The 27358-nt window shown below is 41.3% G+C and overlaps 1 protein-coding gene across 4 annotated transcripts in view; it reads right to left on the reverse strand.

Moving 5' to 3' along the window:
• Positions 1 to 3908: 3908 nt before the first annotated feature.
• The window catches only part of sestd1 (SEC14 and spectrin domains 1), a 29872-nt gene continuing 6422 nt past the window's right edge, over positions 3909 to 27358 (reverse strand). For 2 of the 4 annotated variants that reach the window (XM_010880115.4, XM_010880113.4), the window contains exons 6-20: positions 25318 to 25431; positions 15171 to 15284; positions 14918 to 15012; positions 14220 to 14275; positions 12706 to 12809; positions 12448 to 12558; positions 9656 to 9778; positions 8099 to 8293; positions 7662 to 7776; positions 7286 to 7445; positions 7045 to 7126; positions 6719 to 6841; positions 6448 to 6639; positions 6059 to 6189; positions 3909 to 5406 (exon numbers count right to left, since the gene is read on the reverse strand). In XM_010880115.4, the coding sequence (XP_010878417.1) occupies positions 5085 to 5406; positions 6059 to 6189; positions 6448 to 6639; positions 6719 to 6841; positions 7045 to 7126; positions 7286 to 7445; positions 7662 to 7776; positions 8099 to 8293; positions 9656 to 9778; positions 12448 to 12558; positions 12706 to 12809; positions 14220 to 14275; positions 14918 to 15012; positions 15171 to 15284; positions 25318 to 25431 (2037 nt within the window). In that variant the 3' untranslated portion in view covers positions 3909 to 5084. Of the gene's footprint in view, positions 5407 to 6058; positions 6190 to 6447; positions 6640 to 6718; positions 6842 to 7044; positions 7127 to 7285; positions 7446 to 7661; positions 7777 to 8098; positions 8294 to 9655; positions 9779 to 12447; positions 12559 to 12705; positions 12810 to 14219; positions 14276 to 14917; positions 15013 to 15170; positions 15285 to 18448; positions 18545 to 25317; positions 25432 to 27358 lie in introns of those variants that run through there. The other 2 variants (XM_010880117.5, XM_034286920.1) reach the window with 2 other exon arrangements.

Genomic DNA, 27358 nt, shown 5'->3' on the forward strand with positions numbered 1-27358 from the left:
TCATGGCTGTCGAAAACAAAGCCTGAAACAGATGCTTGTCAGTAGAAATCTGTGACATGTTTTCTACTCACATGCAAGCTTGACTTCCTGACTGGTCATATGTGTGGAGCGATGGCTCAGGGCAACTTGGTTCTGTATGCCAGCGCACAATGACATTAGTGCTACTTAAACTGGGAGAAAATACTACTTGGGATCTTCTGATATTCAGAATATTTGGCAAAGCTGAGTGCCAGCTAGGCAGGGTTGGCACTTGTGGTAGTTTAACATTGGTCCCAGTACAATTGGCTCATGCATACACCTGCTAAATAATTAAAATAATTTCAAACAGTATTTGAACCTAGGTCTGCCATGGACAGTTGTGGCAGGGAAGCTGGCCACAGCCGTTGGACAACAGCTGAGAAAGTAAGTTACCGGTGCGAGATCAGCCAAGTCGGACACACGTGCACACAAACACACATTAGCTGAGTCAGACACATTCACACAAACACAGATCAGCTGAGTCGGACACAGACCCAGTCAGCCTGGGAAGACCTGAAAATGCACTCCCCTTGGCAGGGTTAACACTAGATTAAAACTAAAATGCAAGGTTAGTGTTAGTCACAAGGCTAGTGGTGTGGTTAAGGGGTGGCCAAAAGGCTAGCGGTGTGGTTAGGTTTTGGGATAGTCAAAAGGCTAGTGGTGTGGTTAGGTTTAGGGCTGGTCATAAGGTTAGTGGTGTGGTTAAGATTAGAGCTAGTCAAAAGGCTAGTGGTTTGGTTATGTTTAGGGCTGGTCATAAGGTTAGTGGTGTGGTTAGGTTTAGGGCTAGTCATAAGGCTAACAGAATGGTTGAGGTTAGGTTTGAAATCCTTTTACCTTTTAGGAAATAGTCAGGGTTTATGCCTGTGGAATGGCTGTGGAATCCAGTGACTACCCCCACCCAGCCATCTGTTGGGTTCTCCTGATAAAACTGACCCCAGATACTGTCTCAAAGGGCAACCCAAATGGCATCCTATTCCCAAAATAGTGCACTACCTTTAACAAGGGCCCATATGGCTCCAATAAAAAGTAACACACTATAAAGGCAAATGTCCCCATTTGGAATGCAGCTCTGTCCATTTAGCTGAGGGAAATCAGAGGGGTTATATATAGCGTCAATATCAGCCTCATAGTTACTGTTTCACCATCAAGATGTATTAAAAGCTATTGGCTTGGATGTATTAAGACATGTAACCTGTAAAGGATGTGAACTATGTCAAGCAAAGCTAGGGAGATCCTATTGGACAATACTGGTGAGTTTCATTATGTTTCTGTTAAATGTCAGCTACATTGAGTGCACAGGTGTAGTACTTAAATTTGTCCTGTACTCCTCAACAACACAATTCAAAAACTTTGGCAAACGTCAAAAGAACTCAGTCCACTCACACCATATTCTTTGTTGGGAACAAAAAATGTAGGGTTCATCTTTTCTCATTGATAAGAAAATCACCAGACTGTTGGTCCAGTTCCATTTCTCTCCAACACATTATGTCACGTTTGGGGATCTGAGTCGACATTTCTTTGTTTTCAATATACCAGGCCCCCTTATAAGCATTTGGTTTTGAGTATTTATTTATATGTTATAAACCTGAATTTTATTTATAAGGAAATGTCTGTTTATAGAACTGCTGTGGCCTCCCAAAATAACAATAGCAAGGAAGAAGCAAAGAAATAGGACCAGAAGTGAAACAGAAGGCTCCTGCTGTTGCTTTAAAGTTAAGCAGGGTTGGGATGGCTGGGATTGGTCTGTTCCAAAGCAGGGGTGGGATTGGTCCGTTGTTAAGCAGGGCTGGGATTTGTCCGTTCTTTAAGCAGCGCTGGGATTGGTCCGTTCTTTAAGCAGGCCTAAATCCAGAATACAACCTTTCAGACACAAAAAACAGCTTGGAATGGTTCTGTAAATGGCCAACTGAAGACTCTAGAATTACTGCACTTTTAAAACCTGCGATGTTTTTATGTAAGTTTATCAATCAAATAAAATCAATCACATTTATTCTGTTATTTTATTTTATAAAGCCCTTTTTACATCAGCCGTTGTTACAAAGTACTCGTACAGACACTCAGCATGAAATCCCAAAGAGCAAGCAACAACAAGTACCCAGATCTGTCGCACAACCAGGTGGACAAGGACAGAAACGACCAGTTGGGCTGTGATCAATGACATAAGGAATCATCAGGCAAAAACACAATCTGCAACAGAACCAGCAGAACTTTGGACAGGGACAGCTAAGAGACATCAGGCCAGGTTATCATGAGGTAATCATGGTCCATGGCTCACTTCCTTGTAAGATTCAACAGGACGCTAGAATAATGAGAGAGAGCATGGATCCAAAAATATATCCTAGCATAATTTTCAGACTGACCCTAGCCCCTTGTCATATCAAGCTATTGCAACGTAAACAAACTGGCATTCAGACAGGACAGATATACCCTAGTCACCCAGCATAGAACTATTGCAGCATATGTGCTGCATTACAATTCCATTTGACAAAACCATATCCAGGTCAACTTACATTATTGATTGCATACATTTTAATACTTGTCCCACATGGGAATAAAACTCACAACCCTGGGTTGGCAAGCACCATGCCCTACTAACTCAATCGCATAGAACTACAATCTGTTAGTGCCTTAATGGGCTTATTCTATTGACCAAACAACAACACCGTCCCCAACATGTCTTGTACACCCAAGCACAAATCGATACATTGTGATACTGATGTGAGAGAGCTGAGCGTACAGCATAGTTAAGCTGTCTCAATAGATATTGACTGCAGTTGGGGGATAACAAGGCAGTACTTCTTATTATCTGGTTAATTTTTCTTTTGCATTATGATGTGTCTGGCTCAGACAGGATGTAATCAGTGCATGATCAAACCATTTGATCCTCACAGTATTTTGACTCACTAAAATCAAAAGCTACCCTGCTGACGTGAAAGATCTATCAGTAATTGTTCGATTTCAAATCCAAAAAATTTGTATAGATTATAATAATAATAATTACAGAGAGCGGGGTACATTTATATACAGAGTGGTTTAAATCCTGCATGCTGCTTGGTCGAAAGTTGTAGTTTATAGTTTAGTCATTTAGCAGATGCTGTTATCCAGAACGACTTACCACGGGCATGACCGTTTTCCCCAAAAGATATTACTCTAATATGATTGGTAACTTGATTATAATTGCAATAATGACTAACATCCCACGGTGTCCAGTCACTATGCGTTTCTTTATGCATAATAACAGGCCTTAGCTGTGGTATACTCTCCACATACCAACTCTTTTGTACTTTATTGCTTAAATATAGTCATGAACCAGCATGAAATTACAATTGGTTGAGAGGATCATTACATCACTATCAGTCACACAACATGTCGTCCATTTTGGGTACCAGTGGTGTCCCACCCAGTGACAACTGCTTGTACTGATACTGTACAGACCACACCTTAAAGATGGGGATTTTGGCAGCTTTATTAAAGGGGTATTATGTAGAGCTTTTGCATTTGAATACGAGACATCATCCATAATATATCTGCAGTAATAGCAGAATGATTGTTAACAACAGATTCTATAAATTATTTGAGGCGCGAGCAAAAGCACATCCTAAAATGCTTCAACAGAAGCTGCACATTATTCTGTTTAAGACAGTAGAGGGTTGGTTTAAATGCGCTGTTGCTGTAATTAAGCTAATGCCCAAAGGACGGACCACATTCAGGATATCCCCATCAATATATTTAAAATATTAAATGTGAATCCAAGTTATGCTATTCTGTAAAAGAAGATACCAATATGTCAAATTCCATTTGACATATGATGTCATACCTTGTGTGTGTGCGAGACGGAATGGTCTTGTAAAACAATGCTTTAAAATTATGAAGACAAATGCATTCTCTCTGATAAGTCTTTCAAAAGTTTGCTCATTTATTTTGCAGTACCCAGAATTTCAAGAAATACATGGTTAGCCTCGCAAACCTAAAAACTTCACAAGCATTATGACTTTCACTGTTATGTGAAATGCCAATATACAGTACAAAACAAAATAAATATAGAATTAATATTTCAATAGCATGCCTCATGATGCAAAAGGCGTATGTGCTGTATGCATACATTATAATGAAAATTAGGGTAGAGATGAAGAACAATTCCCAAATCACATTTTATTATTAAAAACACAGCCCTCAATCTAGCACTCTAATCTAGGTTTATAACAAAGCTCTGACTTTACATTTTGCCTTGATACACAGAAGACAGTCAAATGAATTTAAAGCTGGTTGAGCACTCATGTATCCCTACAATACACTAGTCAGTCTTTACCGGAAATGGTCAGCTGGGTAGTTAGTGCCAAATTCAAAAGGCCTTGAAAATGAGAATGGATTTACATAATGGCACACCTTTTTACACTCGTCTTTTTATCTCCTAGAAACCACTTGGAGGTATTATGAATAAAAAGCAACAGGGAAATGACAGAATACAGAACCTGGAGGATGGAACCAAGGGGGGATAGATGATGCTTTGCTTTTTGTACATTCTAAAAGGTTTATTAGCACCATGTAAAAGCTTATTTCACACGTTAAGGGCTTTTCACACCAAATGTTCTTAGCTCAGGGCTCACATTAACCCTGGGTTAAACGTACTAACCCTGAGCAAAGTGCAGTGTGAATGCAACTTTAGAAGGATAAGCGACAGTCAAGGTAAAGCTTTATGGGGAAAAAGTCCATTTCAGTTCAGTTCAGTTCAGCCAGTGCTTTCAGTCTCTTCCTTTGTTTCTCTTTTTCCTCTCCTTTCCAAGACATGTACAGTAAGCAATGTCAGTGGATCCTAGAGAACCATATTCTATCTTTAACTGTTTCTAAGTTAATATGGCTTGGCGAGGCAGAGTACAACAGAGATGGCAGAAATGTGGTCACATGGGAAGATTGACAAGATTCTAGAGTTCTGGAGCATTATGTCCTGAATATCTAGTGGACTGCTGGCTGCTGCTGTTATCTGCTTATGCTGTCTTGGCAACAGGTTTTAGCAAGACAACACAAACTCTTATGGGACCAGGCTAGCTGTTATAACAGCTTCATTAGCTTTCTTGAGTCTCCACCTCTGTCTCCAGTTTTTCCTCATCTTGTAGTTTATCATCGACTTCCTGTATTTCATCATCATGTAGTTCCTGGTCATCTTGTAGTTCTTCATCCTCTAGCTCTTCATCCTGGTCATGTATCTTCTCATACTGTAGCTGCTCAACTTCCTGCAGTTGCTCTTCCTGTAGCTGCTCAATGTCTTCTTCCTCTTCATCTTCCTCATGCAGAGTTAGTTTCCTGTCCTCCACCAGCTTCATCTTATCTCGGATGTGTTCAGCAGAGGACGCCATGTCGCCTGGGCTTCCGAAGTACTGCTCGCTCCTGAATGGTGACATAGTGCAGGGAAAAAAATAGCAAGCGTCATTAGATTAGCTCTTCAAATATCCTTGTGTGAATTCAATTATTACAAAAAAAAAAAAAACACCTTTCCAGATACTTTTAATAGTACCCATATGCATAGGCCACAGACTACTAGCATTATTTAACTTGCAATTGCCCATAAATTAAATGCCCAAATCAACTTAGAAAAGAGTTCTACAGCAACACAACTGAAGTGGAAGGTTATCAACTAGATTTGTTCTTTTCAGTGTTAGCAATTCTAAAAATATGATTTTGATTCCCATGATTTTAATTCCCTGTAATTAAACCAAACCACAAATAACAACGGTGATACAAATCATTGAACATGTAAAAAAAATCTATTAACATAATCACTAAAATAAATGTATCTATCATTTTGACTATTTTGATAAATATGAAAAAGGGCATCTGTTATACGGTAACTTTTTAATTGAATTGCTTTATATTGACTGAAAAAACATTAGTTGCAGCGCAAGTAAAATAAGTTGGTTACTTACACTATAAGGAGCAAACTCTAAATTACTGTACCAGCAAATTGCATGAACTTGCGCCATGACATGTTTCAGGGAGTCACTAAAATGATTTAGGTCTTAGTGTAATCTTAGTTACTTACCCATCTGGGAATATAACAGGCACGGTGAGTCTGTCCAATAGGGCTTTCCCCACCATCTCCACCTCCTCATAGGTCTCCTGTTCTACCTCTGCTGAGAGATTCCCCTGGTCTGGGCTGGCTTGCACCAATAACTGTGATGGAAGGGACAGAAAGACAGGAAAACTAGAGGATCATTAAAAAGGAACTTGAGGAGTTTCATTTCTAATCCTTTCTCAAATTCCGTTTGAGTTTTGCCTGTACGCTTTATACAAAGGCATAACATATATATCCCCATCTTCTGTAATCAACCCAACAACAGAGGTTTTACATGAGCTACAATTAGCTTTAGAAATCCATTTTCCAGGTAGCGGATTCTTTTCACAGCAATAATTCTTCCATGCTCCACCCACCTTCTCAGCTGCGGTGTGGAAGGAGCAGGCCATCTCCAGCCGGTGAACTCTCTCCTCAGAGGTCACGGTGAACTGTTTCCATACCCGGTTGAGGCGTGGCAGGGTGTCCCCGGAGGAGCGCGTGGTGCATCGCAGAGACTGACACAGCACCACGGTGGCCTGGAGCAGCTGCCGACCGTAGTCGTAGGTGCTCTGAAACACACAGAGACCATCAGGGTTGTGCACGTGAGAGTGCATGTTTGTCAACAGCTTGGCCACTTGAGAGGGGTACCTGAGCCACATCCACAAATTTCTTGTGTTTCTCCAGCAGCACTTTGGTTTCCAGTGAGTCGTCCCCCAGTCTGATGTGTGTCTTCAGCAGAGCATCCAGAAGCTCTCCCAGCCACTCCACAGCCTGTGCAAAGAACGGAGGTATATGAGATTTATAAGGCGTCATTAACAACAAAACACCAACTGTATAACAACTGTAAATACCAGCGACATACTAAAGCAAGCAACCTGGAACCAACTGAGAAAAAACAAATGAAGTAACCCAGATGAAGACCGGTAAGACCACGGACTAGACCCAGATGAAGACCGGTAAGCCCACGGACTGACCTGCGATGCATCTTCCTCACACTTGAACAGCTGGACCATCTGAAGCATCTTCAGTCTCCTCACATCCACCATGTCTTCACATCTAGACCGAACCAAAACACAAAGACAACGGTCACTTCCAACTGCCCAAAGTCCATTATGTTTCACACATGACTTGTGAGAACCTTCTAAGCAACTCAGGCATTATCTGGAGATGCTATGGCCTAAAATATATATCTTAAAAAAATAAATTTAGACCCACCTTTGTTTCCGGAGTTGCATGTCCTCCATGACTCCTTGGATGTGATCAATGTTTTCTTTATTTTCGATGGGCACATCCTTCCCATAGGACCAGGAGGTCTGGTTAGACATCTGATCCATCAGGACCTGGCCTTTCTCTCTCAGCCCAGCCAGGGCTCCCTCTGGACAGAGGGTTAAAGAAAGGAACATTCGTCAATAAAAACCAACACCACTGAGACTCATCAAATATTCAAATAAAACCTTATTCTTACCCATTGAAATTAGCCAGTTGTTGTTTCATTAAAAAGAATAACGATACAAATGTATACGATTAATATTAGAATAATAACTCACAAAAAGGAATAACAATAGAATAATATGAACTCAGCTGAGCGTACCAACACTCTTGAGTTTTTCTTCGAGATGCTTGAGTGTTTGTTGGATGGCGGCCCCGTCAGCAGGGGCAACATCTGCACAGAGCATGCCCAGTAGACCGTCCAGTTGCTGGGACAGCTGGTAGGGGGAACCAGTTCATTAGTACAAAGCAACAACAACAGCAACAACAAAAACAAAAATTCGGGTCGACAATTTTTTTGGGTCTATATTATCATGAACTTGACTCCCAAATCGACTCCTTCACTTAACAGTATGCAGATGGGTGGACTTGATTTAGTGCCAGCATTATATCTAAGTGGCGGCATCTCCATCTTGCCCCGACAGTTGAGGCGTTGCTTTCCGCCACTGAATTCTTAAAGCATTATAAATGCCTTGGCACCAGCCCTAGTGATTGACGCGGCTCTATAGCTATTTTCCAATGGTCAAATAATGAACATACATCCTGGGCAGTGCTGTGGAACTCGTGCGCTGATTGCAGAACGTTCTGCCTGGACTCCAGCTGGCTGGCCTGCCTGTAGCAGACGTCGCTGAGCTGCTGCTGTAGACCCTTCAGCTCCACTAGGTCCTCCTCGTCTCCGGCACTGAGCAGCGCCGCTATCTGCTGGTTCAGCTCCACGTACACCGCAAACCACTCCTGAGACACCAGGCGACAATAACGGCACGCGTTTCACACAACAATCACTTCTGGAAACGGGCAGCCAGTAGGACACACGGTCATCACTGTCACAGGTACACTGCAATCGTCCTGGGTACAGTGTTTCACTACTAATAACACACATCAATACAGCACTGAAGATTACACTATTACATTACTAAACATATCCCTTTTACTTATTAGGCATATTTCGCACAAGCAAACACAGTAGATTGGGGATATTATACCAATATTACAAACGCTGTATGTATTAAAGCTGCCAAAGTCCTCACCGAACTGAACAGCAAGTGATTTAAATTCTCTATCTGTGCGCTTTTGGGTCGTGACCAAAACTTTAAAAACACATTGACCTTTCAGATCCAGATCAGCAGCACCACCTGCTGAAGGCCAAAGGGTATAGCACATCACAGCTCCACATGGCTCTCTCGCCCTTTACCATCAATATTTAGCTCAACCTGTCTCTCTCAATGTCGCTTTCATTTTAACTTGGCCGGCTTTCTCTTTTTGGTCACTAGGACACGCTCCAACCCAGAGCATTGATTCAGAACCGTCTTTTATCTAAATCCAGCTAGGGAAAACATTAGTTACACCCTACAGCTGCTCTTGCAACAGTCACTTCCTGTCCGACTGCCTGTCCCTGACTCTGGTAACTAGGGAGGACAACACCACAGCCATGAAGGAAAGCTTATGGGCAAGCTTCAGTCTGAGCTTCAAGGTTTCTAATTTTTCTATGTGGCCTGTGTCTTTAAACAGGAGTAGCTTTTTCAAGACATCAACAAGTTTCCTTATTTACATCACTGGGCTCCTGAATGATTACATCAAAGATACGATCTGTGAAAAACAGTTACAGTACTGTATGCCCCCTGGCTGCTAAGAGATTCCCACCAGCAATTCAAAACCATGATCGCAATCAGTGACCTAATTATTGGGATCTTCAAGTGTTCCTGCTGCAGACAGACAGAAGCCGACAGAGGCATAAGACAGCGATAGAGAAACAATTTAGTACAGTTTTCCACAGTCTAACCAGTCAGAATGACATGAACATAGTGGGAACAGTGGACAGGATATACAGCTCCGGAGGAAATTCTCTCAAAAGGTTCTCTTCATTTTAACCCTTCTGTTCCGCACTCAAAACCTTCCTTTTCGACTTTTTTGGAAAGGAAAGAAAAATGTGCAGTGGCCTCTTAATTTTTTCCGGGAGCTGTACATGTTGTCTGTTGTGTCATTTGCAGTTCTTATGCTGCGTCGCCTCTATCTTCTAGGGGTACTGTTTGGATGGCCTGTGTCAGTGCTGTTAGTTGTTTTGTGTCTGTAGTGTGTGTGGTGTTATTCTGTCCTTACACTGTGTTGACTCTCTATCTCCTCGTGTTTCTGCTGCAGGGCCTGGGAGGCCCTAATGGAATCTCCAATCCCCCACTGGGTTCGCAGTTGCTCCGTGCCAGGCCCCTCAAGCCAATTCACAACCTGCATAGCAACAAGACCTCATTAATACACAATTAATCACTCGCAGACTCACAACACAGGACCAACCAATCACACACCTTCCAGGTATCTGTTGAGGTTCCTTATTGGACAATCATTTGCAAACGCTTCACTCCTTCCTCCAAGGGCCACCAGTATGTTACCCTCCAGTTTTGTGTGGGGCACAATTCAAATTATTAAAACTGCTAAATTCCACATGTAACAAATTGAGGCCAGTCAGGGATTGTATATGAACACTTAATATTTCTTGTTTTCATTGTAGAAATAGTACCATGCGTCTGCCTCTTCAAAGTAAATATGGTTAATATTACATCATGCCAGTATTCTCAGTGGGAAACTGACATCCCATGACAAGTAAAGAAAATATCCCGAAACATGATGAATCTTATTCAGCATCGGCTTCGAATAGATTACACAATTATTTATGGAGGATCAAGAAGTCAAGTAGGAATTCACTGAACTGTGTAAGAGGGTTGATAAAGTAGTTAGTGTGTGAGTTTGACAGAACCGTTTTCTTCAGTATCATCTTTTAGCTTGGCCAGCCAATTCTCCTGCATGTCTCTGGCATTGCTCAGAGCAATACAGCTTACAAACGACTCCCCTACTTTCCAAAAGCGCCGCCATCTCTCTCCCAGCAGATAAGAACTAGGCCAAACTCCTCCAGACAACAAATTCTTCATCCTCCTGCCCGAAGAACCAAATCATCACCATAGCAACATACGGCTCATTCCATAATAATCGGGAATAAATTCTAGAATATGTTTGACTAAAATAGAATCCATCCATTACACTGAATACATCACATCATCTTTCCGCTTCTGTTCTGTTCCGTATCAATTCCTGTTTCATTATAAACCATTCACAAAGCTGAGGCCTTTGGTTCAAAGTCTGGGTGGGACGATCATCTGTAAGGCAGCCTTACTACCAGGACAGGATGTAGTGTTCCTGGGAACACTTAGTACAATGGTCAGGTGCACGGTCAGTGTACTGTTTAAGAGACTGAAGTAGAGCTACATCTATTGGCAATGAGAGAAAAGGCGTTTTCTCTTTAAGGCTACAGACCAGATATGAGGTAGTGCCAGCTGCTGTGGGGGGGGGGGGGGGGGTGGGGGGGGGGGTGTAATGAGACATAGTGATGTGTGCTGACTGCTAACTCCCACAGGCTTTTTCCTAAACGATACTCTCTCCCCTTTATAGTCCACTCATTCTGACCAGCTACTACTTTTTACCAGGGCCCACTATGTGGGAAAGACCATTCTGGACACGTTCCCTGTCTGAGTTGGACACATTCCCTGTGTGTCGGAAGTCGGGTTGAAGAAGGCTCTCATACACTAGTGTCAAAGGCTCATGACTAGTGGGTCTGCCCAGGTTTCTGCTGATCTAATCCTCAGGAAATGATGTGGGTGTGTGTAGCTTCTAAACCTCTCTGAGACAAGGTCCAGAACACAATAAACAAAAGAGAAGCACTCGTCTCTCTCGGTCTGGTCTAAGCTGCTGCTGTTGTTGATGGCGTTTGTCCAAAGTCAAGGCAGTGTGATGTCTGTAATCTGCGTTCGTTGCAATCCAGGGCACGGTCTTTGACTATGCTGGTGGTTTGGAGACATAAGGGCAGTGTGTGTGGGGCTGTCACTAGGCTGCTGCTGATGAGGTCATAGGCAAGTGTGTGGGCAGTGCGTCTGGGAAGTCAGTGTGTGTGTCAGAGGGAACTATGTCTGCACTGTATGTTCAGTGTGTGTGTCAGTGGGAATTATGTCTGCACTGTATGTTCAGTGTGTGTGTCAGTGGGAATTATGTCTGCACTGTATGTTCAGTGTGTGTGTCAGAGGGAACTATGTCTGCACTGTATGTTCAGTGTGTATGTCAGGGGGAACTATGTCTGCACTGTATGTTCAGTGTGTGTGTCAGGGGGAACTATGTCTGCACTGTATGTTCAGTGTGTGTGTCAGGGGGAACTATGTCTGCACTGTATGTTCAGTGTGTGTGTCAGGGGGAACTATGTCTGCACTGTATGTTCAGTGTGTGTGTCAGGGGGAATTATGTCTGCACTGTTTGTTCAGTGTGTGTGTCAGTGGGAACTATGTCTGCACTGTATGTTCAGTGTGTGTGTCAGTGGGAATTATGTCTGCACTGTATGTTCAGTGTGTGTGTCAGGGGGAATTATGTCTGCACTGTATGTTCAGTGTGTGTGTCAGTGGGAATTATGTCTGCACTGTATGTCCAGTGTGTGTGTCAGAGGGAACTATGTCTGCACTGTATGTTCAGTGTGTGTGTCAGGGGGAACTATGTCTGCACTGTATGTTCAGTGTGTGTGTCAGTGGGAATTATGTCTGCACTGTATGTTCAGTGTGTGTGTCAGAGGGAACTATGTCTGCACTGTATCTTCATTGTGTGTGGTATCACGCTGTTTGTTCAGTGTGTGTGGTATTATAGGGCAGTGTGTGTGTACAGTTTGTCTGTTCATTATGTGTGGTATCAGAGGGCGGTGTGAGTGCAGTTTGTGTGTAGTGTGTGTGGTATCACGGTGTGTTCAGTTTGTGTGGTATCAGGCTGTGTGTTCAGTGTGAGTGCAGTTTGTGTATAGTGTGTGTGGTATCACGGTGTGTGTTCAGTTTGTGCGGTATCAGGCTGTGTGTTCAGTGTGAGTGCAGTACCTGCATGACCTTGGTCTGTATTTCCTCCAGCTGAGATCGTTTGCTGCGTTGACGACACACCTCCTGGTACTTGGTGTACTGTTCCCTGAGGGAGTCCAGCAGCTTCATGACCTGAAACACATTCACTTATACAGTCTGAGTATCTTATACAGCAGTGGGAAATCTGCTGTTGGACAGTAGATTCACTATAATTCTTTACATGTAATTGACACAACTGATGTTCCTTCTAGGAAAATGAGTGATTCGGTTCTATTTTACCTGAGGCTGGGCCAGCAGCTCGTCATCCATGGGGGACCAGGCTCCACCCCCCCCCTCTGATCCGTTAAACCGACGTTGCTGCAGCTCCGACAGCAACTCATGGCCTGCAGGGGAGAGAGGTGACGGGCATGGTCAGAGGAACGGCAGTGACCACAAGAGATAATGAACAATAGAGAGACAGACAGCAGCAGGAAGGAGGAAGAGACGCAGAGGAAGGGAGAGCGATGGAGGTATACCAAGAGCGCATGGTCGTGAACCATGATACAATGGATGAGTGGAGAAAAGACTTGATGGAAGATGCGTCTGAAATATTATTGGAGAGAGGAAGGTAGAGAGACCATACAGCACCAAGATCCTCCATTTCAAAGGAGCATTATTGTCTACATTATTACTTCAGGGGAAATTCTATTAATAATAAAAACATCTTGAACATCTCCACCTCTTTACACTGTGATAAATGATGCTAGAAAGCCCCCCCAAGTCCATTATTAAAAAAAAAAGCAGACATTGGACAAAAAAATCCCTGTTAGATGATAAGCAGGTATTTTTTTTATTGAACTCATAATTTTACTCTAATACAATAAAAGGGCCTTATAAATGCTGAACCGGTTATTCTCTCTCTGAGGTGCCTGTAACATCAATGCTAACAAGCCAGATGAAACTTAATCCACATTCATTATGCTCACAAATGAAAGAGAACATCAGGTGTTGTGTAGCCCAACAGCACCCTATTCTCTATCTAATGCATTAATCGCGCCACAGGCTTCAGGTCTAAAATAGTGCACTATGTAGAATAGGGTGCCGTTTGGACCACATCCAGAATGAGTTGTTCTGTGGGAAACACAGTACCAGAGGCGTGGTGAACTGACCATCCATTCCACAACCTTCAGACAAAGCCCCTTTTATTGGGCCAGCCCTGCTCTGTGATGGCCTTCCAAGGTCTGTGTCCCAAATGGCACTGCATTCCTTTTAGAGCGCACTACTTTTGTCCATAAGCTCATGGGCCTGGGCCAAATGTAGTGCACTACAAAAGAAATACAGGCCCATTTGGGACAGAACCCAGCTCTGCTTTGGCCTTCCCGTCTCCACTCGAGCTGCCTGGGTAAATATTTTCTCTATAGTAAAACTGTTCAAGTAACACACTACTTGCCACTAAGCCTGCAAATAAAAATGGGTCTAGGTGAAAATAGCACCCTATTCCCTAAATAGTACACTACTTTTGAACTGAACCTATAGGATATCGGATGCCATTTGGGACTTATACATAAGTATGTTTACTGAGGGGATAAGCAGAGTGGAAAATGGGCTTTCAGCTGGCACCGTGCACTGCTAACCATGGTGGTTAACATTCTAGCTCGAAATCATCTCCGCATCCCATATCATTAAACTTAATGGAGCCCAAACGGGCTGAGGAAAAACACAGCATATTACTAGTAGCTAGGCCTACTGGTATTCAGCTATTTGTATCAACACTGACTTACTGCAAAAATATTTTAAAGAAGCATAGTCATTACCGGTTTGTAGAACTGTTTCAGGATCAAATGAGGGTAGGAAGTTACAATCTGGTGGCCTGGGAGAAAAAGAAGAAAGTAAAGTGTTTCTTGGTCAACATAAACATGTAATGAAAAATAACGATATACTGCAATTGCGTTGTAACAAATTACACACTGCTTGAACCATGAATGCAAAAATACAGTCAGTGGCCAGTTTATTACAGATTTATTACTCTTACAGACAGCAGGTCACGTGGCCTGACCAGAATAGGCTAATAAGTTGCTATTTTACTTAATATGGGAATGGGCAAACATAGCCACCGATGGGACTTTGGGCATGGCAGGTGTGCTGCCACCCTCCTGGGCATTTCATGCACATCAATGTCTACGGTTTACTGAGAATTGTGCAACAAAACAAAAACATCAAGTTAACAGCAGTCCCGTGGGTAAAAACATCTGGCTGATGAGAGATGTTGAAGAAGCACTAGAATGGTTCAAGCTCACATGTGGGAAAGAAACCGGGCCACTCAAATCTCATGGTTACTGCAGCCGACAACCACACCCGGTTCCACTCATATTAATTAAAATCAAGAAGGAGAAGTGGTTCCAGTGGACAACCAATCCCTGACACTTGAGAAGTGGAAAAACAAGTCCTGGATTACTGTACCATATAAACTGGCTAATGAGTTAAGGTGTCTAGATTTTGGGAGAACAGATACCTTTCTTTGTCTAATTGGTTGCTTTTCTCACTCTCGTTGATGACCACCAGCTCATCTAGAAGGGATGTGGACTCCTTTGTAAACTTCTCGAAGACCTGAGGAAGAACAAATGTGAGTAAAAATATACAGGCATGCTTATATCATTGTAAATGTCTGACAAAAATGACGTTCATCTGTAGGAGTGAACTGTGTGTTTTTTAACAGTAAGTGCCCAGTCACAGGGCAGATGTACCTAACTGTCAACTGGGCTTACCAGTCTTTTGTTCACCCAATCCATGTGATCATACACCAGACTTCCTCCGAACTCATCAGTCAGCTGACAAGGCTCAATGTAGCGTGTGAGCTTATTGGCAGATACCAGAATAACCTAGAACAGAAGACAACAAAGGATCAGAGTTGACTAAATCCCTATTGTAGATGGACAAATTGAATTATTCAATCATTACATTAATCTCATCTAAAAACATAAATTCACCAAAAATGAAGAAACAGCTGATCAAACAGAGAAACACCCAAACACTATCTGACATTTCTCTCAAAACAGAATGATGTTGATTTGACCGGGAATATAATGGATCTTACTTTCTTGTTGAATAAGAACGACAGACGGCAGATTCAAACAAGATTAAAATGCCAGATGCGGTGACTTGCACTTGTGCAGATAAATACATTACACTACCCCAATATAAGAAACTCTGCGAAAATACAGGATACAATAAGAATTGCGTGTAGATCTTGTACATCCCTGTACAAAAATTGCCTACTCTCCCAGACTTTTCTTACCAAGTTTGTAACCCAGTAACAAAACGACAGACATCCAAGCCCACGGCCAGAAAGCTGTGACATTAGGCTAGACAAACATTGGATATACACTCTTCATAACACTGTCTGTTAGGTGTATTGCATATACAGTGGTTATAAAAAGCCTACACACCCCTGTTAAAATGCCAGGTTCTTGTGATGTAAAAGAATAATCAAAAATAAATCATGTCAGAAATTTTCCACCATTAATGTGGCCTATAACGTGAACAACTCAATTGAAAAACAAACTGAAATCGTTGAGGGGGAAAAATAAAAAACTCACAATAACCATGGTTGCATAAGTGTGCACACCCTTAAACTAATACTTTGTTGAAGCACCTTTAGGTTTTATTACAGCATTCAGTCTTTTTGGGTAGGAGTCTATTAGCATCGCACATCTTGACATGGCAATATTTGCCCACTCTTCTTTGCAAAAGCGCTCCAAATCTGTGCACAGCCCTCTTCAGATCACCCCACAGATGTTCAATTGGATTCAGGTCTGGGTTCTGGCTGGTCCATTCCAAAACGTTAATCTGCTTCTGGTGAAGCCATGCTTTTGTGGATTTGTGTGCTTTGGGTCGTTGTCGTGCTGAAAGGTGAACTTGATCTTCAGCTTTCTAATGGACGTCTGAAGGTTGTGTGCCAAAATTGCCTGGTATTTGGAACTGTTCATAACTCCCTCCACCCTGACTAAGAGCCGGTTCCAGCTGAAGAAAAACAGCCCCAAAGCATGATGCTGCCACCACCATGCTTCACTGTGGGTATGGTGTTCTTTGGGTGATGTGCAGTGTTGTTTTTGCTCCAAACGTACCTTTTGGAATTATGGCCAAAAAGTCCAACCTTGGTATCATCAGACCATAAAACCTTTTCCCACATGCTTTTGGGAGACTTGATGTTTGTTTTTGCAAACTTCAGCCGGGCTTGGATGTTTTCTTTGTAAGAAAAGGCTTCCGTCTTGCCACCCTATCCCATAGCCCATTCAAATGAAGAATAAGGGAGATTGTTGTTACATGTAGCACACAGCCAGTACTTGCCAGAAATTCCTGCAGTTCCTTTAATGTTGCTGTAGGCCTCTTGGAAGCCTCCCTGACCAGTTTTCTTCTTGTCTTTTCATCAGTTTTGGAGGGATGTCCAGGTCTTGTTAATGTCTCTGTTCTGCCATATTTTCTCCACTTGATGATGAGGGTCTTCACTGTGTTCCATGGTATATCTAATAATTTGGAAATTATTTTGGACTCTTCTCCTGACTGATATCTTTCAACAATGAGATCCCTCTGATGCTTTGGAAGCTCTCGGCGGACCATGGCATTTACGCTGAGATGTAACTGAGAAAATGTCAGGAAAATCCAACTAGAACAGCTGAACTTTATTTATGATTAATCAGAGTTACATTAAATGATGGCAGGAGTGTAACATGAGTTTGAATGTGATTGGTTAATTCACAACTGCCACCTTAACATGGTGGAGGGGTTTGAGTACCCGAGTGACCCTAGGAGCTATGTTGTCTGGGGCTATATGCCCCTGGTAGGGTCTCCCAAGGCAAACAGGTCCTAGGCGACGGGTCAGACTAAGAGCGGTTCAAAACCCTTTAATGATGAAAAACATTTTGAGGGCCGTGAAGTCGCCCGGTATGGCGCAGCCGGGGCCCTACCCTGGAGCCAGGCCCGGGGTTGGGGCTCGTATGCGAGCGCCTGGTGGCCGGGCCTTTCCCCATGGGGTCCGGCCGGGCTCAGCCCGAAGGGCTCACCAACTGCAGGAGGGACCATAAGGGGTCGGTGCGTAGAGGATCGACCCGGCCCCGGATAAGCGGAAGAAGATGGATGGATAGTTAATTCACAGCCACATCCCCAGTTTTAAGAGGGCACACTTATGCAACCAGGTTATTGTAAGGTTTTTATTTTTTATTTTTCCCCCTCAAAGATTTCAGTTTGTCTTTCAATTGAATTGTTCACGTTATAGGTCACATTGTGGAAAAAGTTCTGACACGATTTATCTTTGTCTTATTCTTTTACATCACAAAAACCTGGCATTTTAACAGGGGTGTGTAGACTTTTTATATCCACTGTATGCCATATAAACAGAAAAGGTTTCCCCCAGTTTTCACATAAGAAATCTTTGTGTCATATTATCTAGGCGTAACAAAAGGTTTCAATAAGCACAGCCTTTTTTTATTGACACATTTGGTGATACACTGGAACTAAGTTGTCCATAAAAATAGCATTCACTTCACAGTCACACTGCTTTAAGCATTTATTTTTCAAATCGCTTACAGTTTTCTTGCTCAAATAGAAAACAGCACCTGTCAAAAATGTGTGTTCGTCTTATCGCTCTCTCCTTTACTCATCCTTCCTACTGCCATATACAGACTTGTTACAGTCCTGCTCTGGTGGAACATTTGGATAACAAGCACTACATTGCTTCCCATCCAGATGAGATGAACACATCAAACGAAGTGAGTATTCCACCAGGGACAGAAAGATCTGGGCCGGTGTTTAACAGTGTCTCACAGTAGAAATGCTGATCTATTTTGCAGTTCAGATCTAACTGAATAAAATAGAGACTACAGAATCCTAGATCAGCAAACAATCTGAATACGGGATCTGAACTTCAGTCTTAAAGTCTCTAAACAACGTCCCTTCTCGTCATTGCTAATAGCGGAGGATTCACCCGGTAGATTTAGATGTCGGTCGGACTGAAATGTTTGGGTGTGTTTGTCGAGATGTGACTAACCTGTCAGCAATACCTGTTCGGAATGTAAAGAGCAGGCATCAATGGAGTGGAAAATGAAAAGCAGAACTTGCTTCTTTTCCAACCGTCTGTGCTGTGAGTATTGCTCATTATAATCAGTATAGAAGTCATAGCCTACCCCTCTCTGTCAGATGATTAAAGGGGAGAGCCAGCAGCATGTATAAGGAGATAAGAGAGGATAAGCCACAATACAAGAGAACCCTCTTCATCCCAGATTCTCAGCAGTGTACCAGAATCTGTATGGTTTGTTTTTAATCAAGATAAAGCTTTAAATAATGAAATACGGTCCTTTTAATTCCCCTGAAATACTGCCAGTATGGTGACCCTGAACACAGCCCAGTTCCCGACCGTATCAGACACTGAAAGAAGAGAGCTGACGGCTGTGTACGCGCTTGAGTCACATGCTGAAAGCAGAAACTTGACGGGTGTGTGCGCGTGTGTGTGTGTGTGAGTGTATGCACATGTACATACCAAGCTGAAAGCAAAAACCTGTCCGCCAGTTGCTAACCCCTTGCACACTACCAACAAGGTCTGAATGCATGTAAATCAATCTAGAGTGGTGTGGAATAGTTGCTTTTAACATCTGCTTTTCACTACCAAGGTCAGGAGAATCACACACTTTGTTATTGCATGCACATTTATTTCTATTGTGAATAGCCTCCAAATAAGAAGTTAATAGTGCAGATTGTGATTGCAGATTGGGCATGACTTTGGCAAAACCCAAGTGAGAACAGAAAGAAAAACCCAAGTGAAAACAGACCAATCTCTTCTCTTTCACAACCCAGGATGTATCAAATTACATCTGAATAGACTTTTGTTCATGAAACCACCACTTTAAAATTAACTCCATCCATCCCACTAAGGCCTTATTTCCCACTGTCCTCAGAGTGTGGGACATGGATTCATTTTTGACTTGAACATCTTAATGTAAATGATCACAAGGACAAAGTTCCTCAAAGTCATATTTAGGATCTGTCCATATAGTCTTACTCATTATGTGCTAAAAGGAAAAACTGATCATAGCTCAACAATACTCAAGATGCCTTTCTAATACAGACCCCAGTGTTTAAACTCAGCTCACAATCCTTAGGGAAATTCTTTGAAACTAAACAGATTGTGGGATGTTTTGCGTGAGCTAGCAATCCTAAACATTGTCCTTTGAGAAAAAAAAAAAAAAGGAAAAAGAAGCAAATTATTTTGTGACAGGGTTTAAAATGACAGTCTAATACATTAAGTTATATCTCTGAGTCCGCTCTCTATCAAAAGTGTTGCTATGTCTCACTGCTAAAAAATTCCATTAACAAAAGAATACAACCCCTCAAAATAGAATGGCCGTGTTCAAGGGACATCACATCAACAATATATTTAGAGAAAATTGTGACTGATAGATATTTGAAATACAGCTGATGACAAAACAACATTAAGGTGGTAAGCACATGAGTGAGAATTCCTCTTTTCCTGGACGTTAAATTCCCATATGCTCTGATTCTCACATCAGATGCTTTCTGAGTGGGGCTCAACAGAGGTCAGACAATAACTTAGTTCAAAGTAAAAATTTAATTGTTAATACCGCAACAGTAAAATCTAATGAACACAAGAACAGACTCCATCCTGTTTAAACTGAACAATTTCAAGTATTTCCATTCACAATCATTTAAGCACCTCAGCCTTCCAACAGAGCCATCTGGTGAAGCAGAGAAGCGATAGGGAAGGGGAGCTAGAGGGGACTGATGGCCCAGATCATTCCAGAACTGTCGGAGCAAAAACAACAAGACTTCCACTGAGCAGTCTCAGGAATTAGTGTCAGAGTCTTTACACACTTGTTTATATACACGTAGACACAGACACACACTGATACACCCCAACATGGTCCCTCCCAGACACACACTCAGAGACACACTCAGAGACACACTCAGAGACACACTCAGAGACACACTCAGAGACACACTCAGAGACCAGACAAGGTATGAGACCTAGGGCTTGTTTACATAATGAGAGACAGCATAAAACGCTAGAGACTTATCTTAGTTAGCATAATCATTTCCAACACATTAGAATTTACACTGGCATGTTAGAGACGTACCAAGCAGCAATGTGGCCATTAGCTCACGCATAGATACAATATGCGTGAGCACCTCTCAGAATCTTGATAAAGTTTTTGACTTGAACATAAGGCTGCACGATATAACGTTTCAGCATCGACATTGCGATGTACACATCCGCAATAGTCACATCACAAAACGTGCGATTTAGTTAGGTAAACATATCAGACTACAATACATTATATTTTAAATGTTAAACTAGCATTATATCTGTCTGATAACGTAATTTACTCTGATTTATGGGTTATTGGATACACAGTTTATTATTATTATTATTATTATTATAATAAACATGGAGTTCATTGCTGCACGATCATTTAAGGCAGCAACACAAATCTTCGTATGATGAGTGCAAAGCACCTCAATGCCCTCCAAAGCAAAAATCTATTTTGGATGCCCGTATTATACCATACGAGATAGAGAGAAATCACAGATTCAATAACATTTCACATCGCCAAAGACATGGTACCAATTAACACGGTTACATGATCTGTTTGCTTGACAAGCAGTATGTTATACCATCACGCAACTATTTTTCTCAAGTTGCCATGCCAGAGTTGTACAAGAAATGCAAGCCTCAAGTTGTGGAATATTATACTGCAACAACAGACTTGTGGTCCAGCCAGACAACGGGGCCCTACATAAGTCTGACCGTACACTTTATTAATGAGGACTTCCACCTGAAGTCGCTGTTTGCAAACTGCATTTTCCCCCAGAGGATCATACAAGTGAGAACATCGCAACAGGGATGAGAGAAGCTTTAGCTGACTGGGGCCTAGATGAGAGTCGTCTAGTCTGTATTACAACAGACAATGCCGTCAACATGGTGAAGGCTGCACCTGAACAAGTGGACCAGAATGCAGTGCTTTGGCCACAGACTGCATCTTGCAGTTGGTAAGTTATGCCCAATTGCGCATTCTATTTAACTACTGTTGCTATTGCTATACTATTACTGTTACATATTATTACCTAGCAACCTGTTCTGAAATATAAAAATGTTCATAAGTTTCATATATTTTTATTGTAGAGGATGGGGCTGGGGAAGAATGAAGAATACAGACTGTCAGGTTGATAGCCAAAGCTCTGAATGCCAGGGCTGATATCATATAGCATTAATGTTTCATATATATCTCTGCTATCTTTATGTTTAAATGTTGCATTTGTTTACAACAAACAATGGAATTAAATGCCCCTATATTTTGGGTTATCATTAAATTAAAATAGTTAAACTCATGAGATATAAGTTCTATGAGAATTAATGTGTTTTATTATAGGTCTTTAAAACAAAGAAAGTATGAAAACTGAAACTCCAATTTTATCTGTAAGTAATCATTTGCAAAACAGTTTTATGAGCAATTTATTTTTATAAATAATGTATTAAATTAAATGTATTAAATGTGTATAATAATACAGTGTATAATAAGTACTTTATTTTGTCTTCGTTTTTTCCCTTAGAAAATGCAGTGAAAAAGGATGGACGCATTGACCGTGCTGCAGGTGTCGGCAAGAAGCTGGTGAGTCACTTCTCTCACAGCTGGTAGGCCAGAAGGTCTCTTGAAAGAGCTCAGAAGGAACTCAATCTACCTTCACATTCCCTCATATCAGAAGGCTAAACAAGATGGGGTTCCAGACAGAAGATGATCAGCAGGATACTAGAGCAGCAGAAGGCTATAACTCAGGTCCTGTCTGAGGACAGGAAGACACGGCATCTAATTCTAACCGGGCAAGATATGGATGTCCTGGAATCTGTCAGTAAGGCAACTGGCCCACTACTGGACTTCACAGATGCACTCTCAGGGGAAGACTATGTTAGTGTCTCATATGTGAAGCCAGTTCTTCACTTCTTCAACACTTCAATGCTGCTAATACAAGAGGGAGACACAGATTTGACCAAGATCTTGAAAACTGAGATGTTGCACTACATCAACGAGAAATATAGAGATGAAGCTACTCAGGAGCTGCTAGATGAGCCTTCTTGTTTGGAACCCCGGTTCAAGATGGACTTCATCAGTGAAGACAACAAGCCCCAAGTCAAGGCCAGAGTGGCATCAGAAATGATGGAATGCCAGGAGGAGACGTCAAGCAGCAGCACTGAAGTGGAGCCTGAAGTTGCTGATACGTCCCAGGCAAAGAAAGACAAGTTGTCTTTTTCTTTAAACAGAGCGGAACTGCAGCAAACGGTGATTCCTCTCTGACCCACAAGGATGCTGTGGAAGCAGAATTAAACAACTACCTGCTTCCATAGACAAAGAGAAAGATCCACTTGCATGGTGGAAAACACAGAGTAAGCTTTCCACATCTTGCCAAGCTTGCCCGCAAGTATCTATCCATTCCCACTACAAGTTCCGCCTCAGAGAGGCTTTTCAGTACAAGTGGCAACATTGTCACTTGCCAACGGTCATGAATAGACTGGTATTCTTGGCCATAAACCTTCAAGTTTGAGTGAGCAATGTATACATGCTTAAAGTCAAGTTATTATATTTGAATAGAATTTAGATTTACTATAGCATTCTACAGTTGTGAGAAATACATGTATTTATTTTACTAGGTACTCTGTTTAGAAAGAAACCAGATTTTATATAGTTGAAAAGTTTAATTTAATCAGCATTTGTCTAGCCATGATGATCAACACTGTTTTCCTTTGGCACTGTTGCTAAGAAAAGGTTATTTAAAAAAAGAAAAGTTTGTGAAATACAATGGTTCTGTGTTGATATTTGTTATTCATGTTAAGTTAATTGGTATTTATAAGTTAGGTTTTGCTTGTATTACAAACAAATTATTTGTTTTATAAACACTACTTTGTTTTTGTAAACCAATCAGGATTGGGTTATAGCAGCTCTTTTTCATTTTTCATATGGTTTAAATTAAAACATGTTTCTATTTTCAAAAAAGGAGGATTGTAATTTAATTTGTAACGTAATAAAATGTTAAATTACTTTTTGATTTTGTCATTCACATGAATTCCCTATTGTGCTAATGAAACTTACTCTGTAAAAAATGCTCTATTTTAACCTGGTAGGAGATATTGTTAGAGATATAGCCTCCTGTAATCTCCTGGATCCCTAATAGACACCACCATTCACAAATGAGCCCCTTTATTTTAGGGTAAGCAACATGCATTATTAATATCATAACATGTTAGATCATTGACTTTAGCCTAAATTGATTGAGTATTACATGAATGCAATAGAACCATGGTGAATTAAACAGTGTATTAATTAATATAATAAATTAAACTACCCAAAATAAGTCAAAAGGTAAAAAGTCATTTTCAGTTTAATTTATTTTCCATGAAGATGCAGTCCCCTACAAAATCACCCCAATCATTCTAGAATAATTATTCTCAAATAAAGCTTTTCAAGTCATCTGGTGAAGACATCCTGTATTTTTTTATATTGCAATACATATCGCAGAAAAACTAAATATTGCAATGTCAGTAATTTCCAATATCATGCAACCCTGATGTAGACGATTACATGAGGACCTGGTCCTGAGCACAAAGTGCCTCAAAGTCATATTTAGGACCCGTCCATATAGTCTTACTCATTAAGGGGCCTGGGGGCTCTATTGAAAATATGGCACTCGCTACTTCAGAAGCTGGCGTCTTGAGCTACCGATAATGTGCAAGTTCGCACAACAGAATAAACTTGAGTCTCGTTCGATATGTCTCAAAAAATTTAGCGTAATGTAAACAAGCCCCTAGTCAATGATATAGGAGACAGTAGTCCGTGACATAGGAGACACAGGTACTACAACCTGACTACTGCCTGCGCCTGCTCAGTATCTACATTACTGTTGCCAAGCAACATCATGATGACAGTGTTAGTCGCTGCTGAAGGAGAGCACACTGCATCAGATCAGGATACCATGTATTCATAGGACCTTGTCCCTTATTATCAAACATGTCAGCCACAGTTTCATTACTACCACTGTTGTGAGGGGTCTTATAGTAATGAAATATAACCCGGGAACACTCCCTCAATCAGTCCCTTCTTTCTCTCAGAGAGTTGAGATTAAAAAAAAGGCGTGGGCACGCGCGCGCATGGCCCCCCTTTTATAAACATAAATCCTTTGGGGATATAGGAAGAGACTGAGTGCACATGGAGCTTGAAATTGAGCAGGACGCATGAATATTTAATAACTAATATGAATCTAGTTCTGAGACAATATGGGGACTTTCTGCCAGAGAGGTCTCCATTCCAGGTCTCCACACAGGGCACTTAAACTCAAGCTGCAATGCTGTCTATTACAACACAATGTGGCAATCTTGATGAACTGATTCAAATTGGTCTAGAAAATGTTGTCAGCAATTCCTCTGGGAGGCAGGTTAGTAACGGATAGGCTATATTTTAGGGCAAGCAACCACAAAATGGCACTTTAAAACTACTAGAAATGACTAGCCAATGCAATAACAAGAACTCTATGAGTTGGATAAACAGCAGAAGAAGATCTGGGACCAAGCCAAAGAACACCATTGCCGGAGGGATCTACAACACAGCCAAATAGATTCCTTACTGAATTAAACAAAAAGCTTCATCTCTGGATTCATTTACATGCCACCCCACACATACTGCCAACATTGGTTTGTGAAGGAAGGTAAACTGAATTCTAATCATAATCTGTCCCTTTGGGAGGCAGAAGCAGCTGCTCAGAAAACAACAACATTAGTATAAGAGAGATGAGCCATGAGAGAGGGGTTAGAGGACAGAGTGACAAGTGAAGAGAGATGGAGATAGATTAGACACTCACCTCAAAGCCTAGTCTGTCCTTTTCCTTCCAGAAGCAGAAATGAGTGACCTTTTTATCCCAAAATTCATCAGGCTTCACCACACACACCAGGGACACCTCTGCTGGAATCACATTCTATAGAAAATAAGGTGACACCAAAAGGACATTTTATTATTTATTTTAGCAAAATGGTATAGGCTTTAAATGGTTTACTGGACACATTTTATTCCAGAGACAGAAATAGTATAAGGTGTCTATAACACTATAGTGCATTCCAGTTTCGCCATTAAAAGTTGCAGAACATTTCAGCACCACAACACATGGTCCTCTGCTAGATGGGGAACAGACAGTGGTGGGCAGATTAGTGTGTCAGACAGACAGTACATTTCATATGGTCATCCTATCTGTTCTGCTTGTTCTGCAGAGGTCTGTGGTTAGCTGGGAAGGGCTAGAAGTATCTACAACATATAGTAAATCTGTAGGGACAAAACCAGGTCAGGCCAGACAAAATGCAGACTACAGCATGGGTTCAAACAGTATTTGAAATCAGGAAGGAAAAAACTGAAAATACTTACAAAACATAGTTTATTTTCTCTACAGCATGACCTACTGAGTACAACCTGTAGCCTGGATATCAGGTGCCATCAGACAGGAATATCACACCCCAATCAAGAAGTTGCCTACGGTTCTTAAAACCAAATCATCTTCTTCGGAATTACTTCTCAGTTGACTGCTGGTAATGCATTTCATCCGAGATATCTATTTAATCTTATGGGTTTAGTTCATTTGACCAGGACCATACTCAACCCATCACACCAAGACATCAGATTTAACTACACAGGTCAACACGTTAATGTTTAACAGCATTTGGATGGTTGCTATTCCAGGTAGGAACAACAGAGCCAAGACCCAGAACACAACATCTGGGTCGCAAACACATTTTAACCTCCTAGCTCTGTCACGTTCTTATTGGCAAAGAGTGCATATGGTGGAGGTACACCTCCATCCTCCCCTGTGGCAACTCCATGTCCATGTCCGCTTCTCACAGAGACATCTGCTCCTCTATACTGTACTAATTACTCCTTAAAGTACCACATACATGAATATTCACAAGCATAATTATAGTTAAAGAGTTGTGGGTTTAAAAGGGTTAAAGCTACTGACATTGTTAAATAGGCCATTGGGAAGAGAACCAAACACATCATTTGAAAGCACATTTATATCATTCATCTACTTCTCATCCTCCTCTATCCTCCTATGATCAGGAGTCTGTTGTGATAGCAGACAGCTATATTCACCTGCATGTATAATGCAGAGATGAACAAAGTTAATATCGACTGGGTTGTTTAACATTGCTAAGCTCACCTGTGCTTTCTATCTTTTTAATGTACCAAACAGTTGGTCTCTGTCTCTAATTGATTTATTCTGGTTCATCATGATGACCAGCTGAAAACCAGAAACAGACTACAAAAGTAAATACAAAACTTAAAATGATGGCTAGACATCAAGTGTTGTTGTGAATGAACTAACAATGCAAAGAATTACAACCCTGGCAACATAAGAAACAGCTATGAAGCTATTTGCCAAAATGTTCAGGTACTCTAAAAGGGGAGATTGTGTAAAAATCATACTGTAATATCTAAATGGCTCATCTGATATGTTAAATTAAAGCTTAAAGTCTGCATGTGAACATGAAAGTCATGATTTCAAATCCAAAGCGCTGTAAAACAGAGTATAAAAGAGTATATAGAAATATAATAAACAAATTAATTTAAAACATGCTAATGATTACCCAAATAAAAGCCAGACAGTAAAGAAGGATTCACAAACTACAGAGAGGGCTATTTTTACAAAATGTTCAATGCACTGTTGAATGCCAAATGTGGCCCCGGGAAAAATAAAGCACCACTGCTTTAAAAGGAACACATCTGTGCTAATGATGAAAAGTTTGAAACTGATTGTTGAATTGATTATTGAATGCTGTAATAAAGACAGCTTTATAGAACCAAAACATACACAGACTCTCTGCTTACCAAATTACAACAATTTAATTAATTTGTAT

This window comes from Esox lucius, chromosome 16 (genome assembly GCF_011004845.1).
Source record: "Esox lucius isolate fEsoLuc1 chromosome 16, fEsoLuc1.pri, whole genome shotgun sequence".
NCBI classification, from domain to species: domain Eukaryota; kingdom Metazoa; phylum Chordata; class Actinopteri; order Esociformes; family Esocidae; genus Esox; species Esox lucius.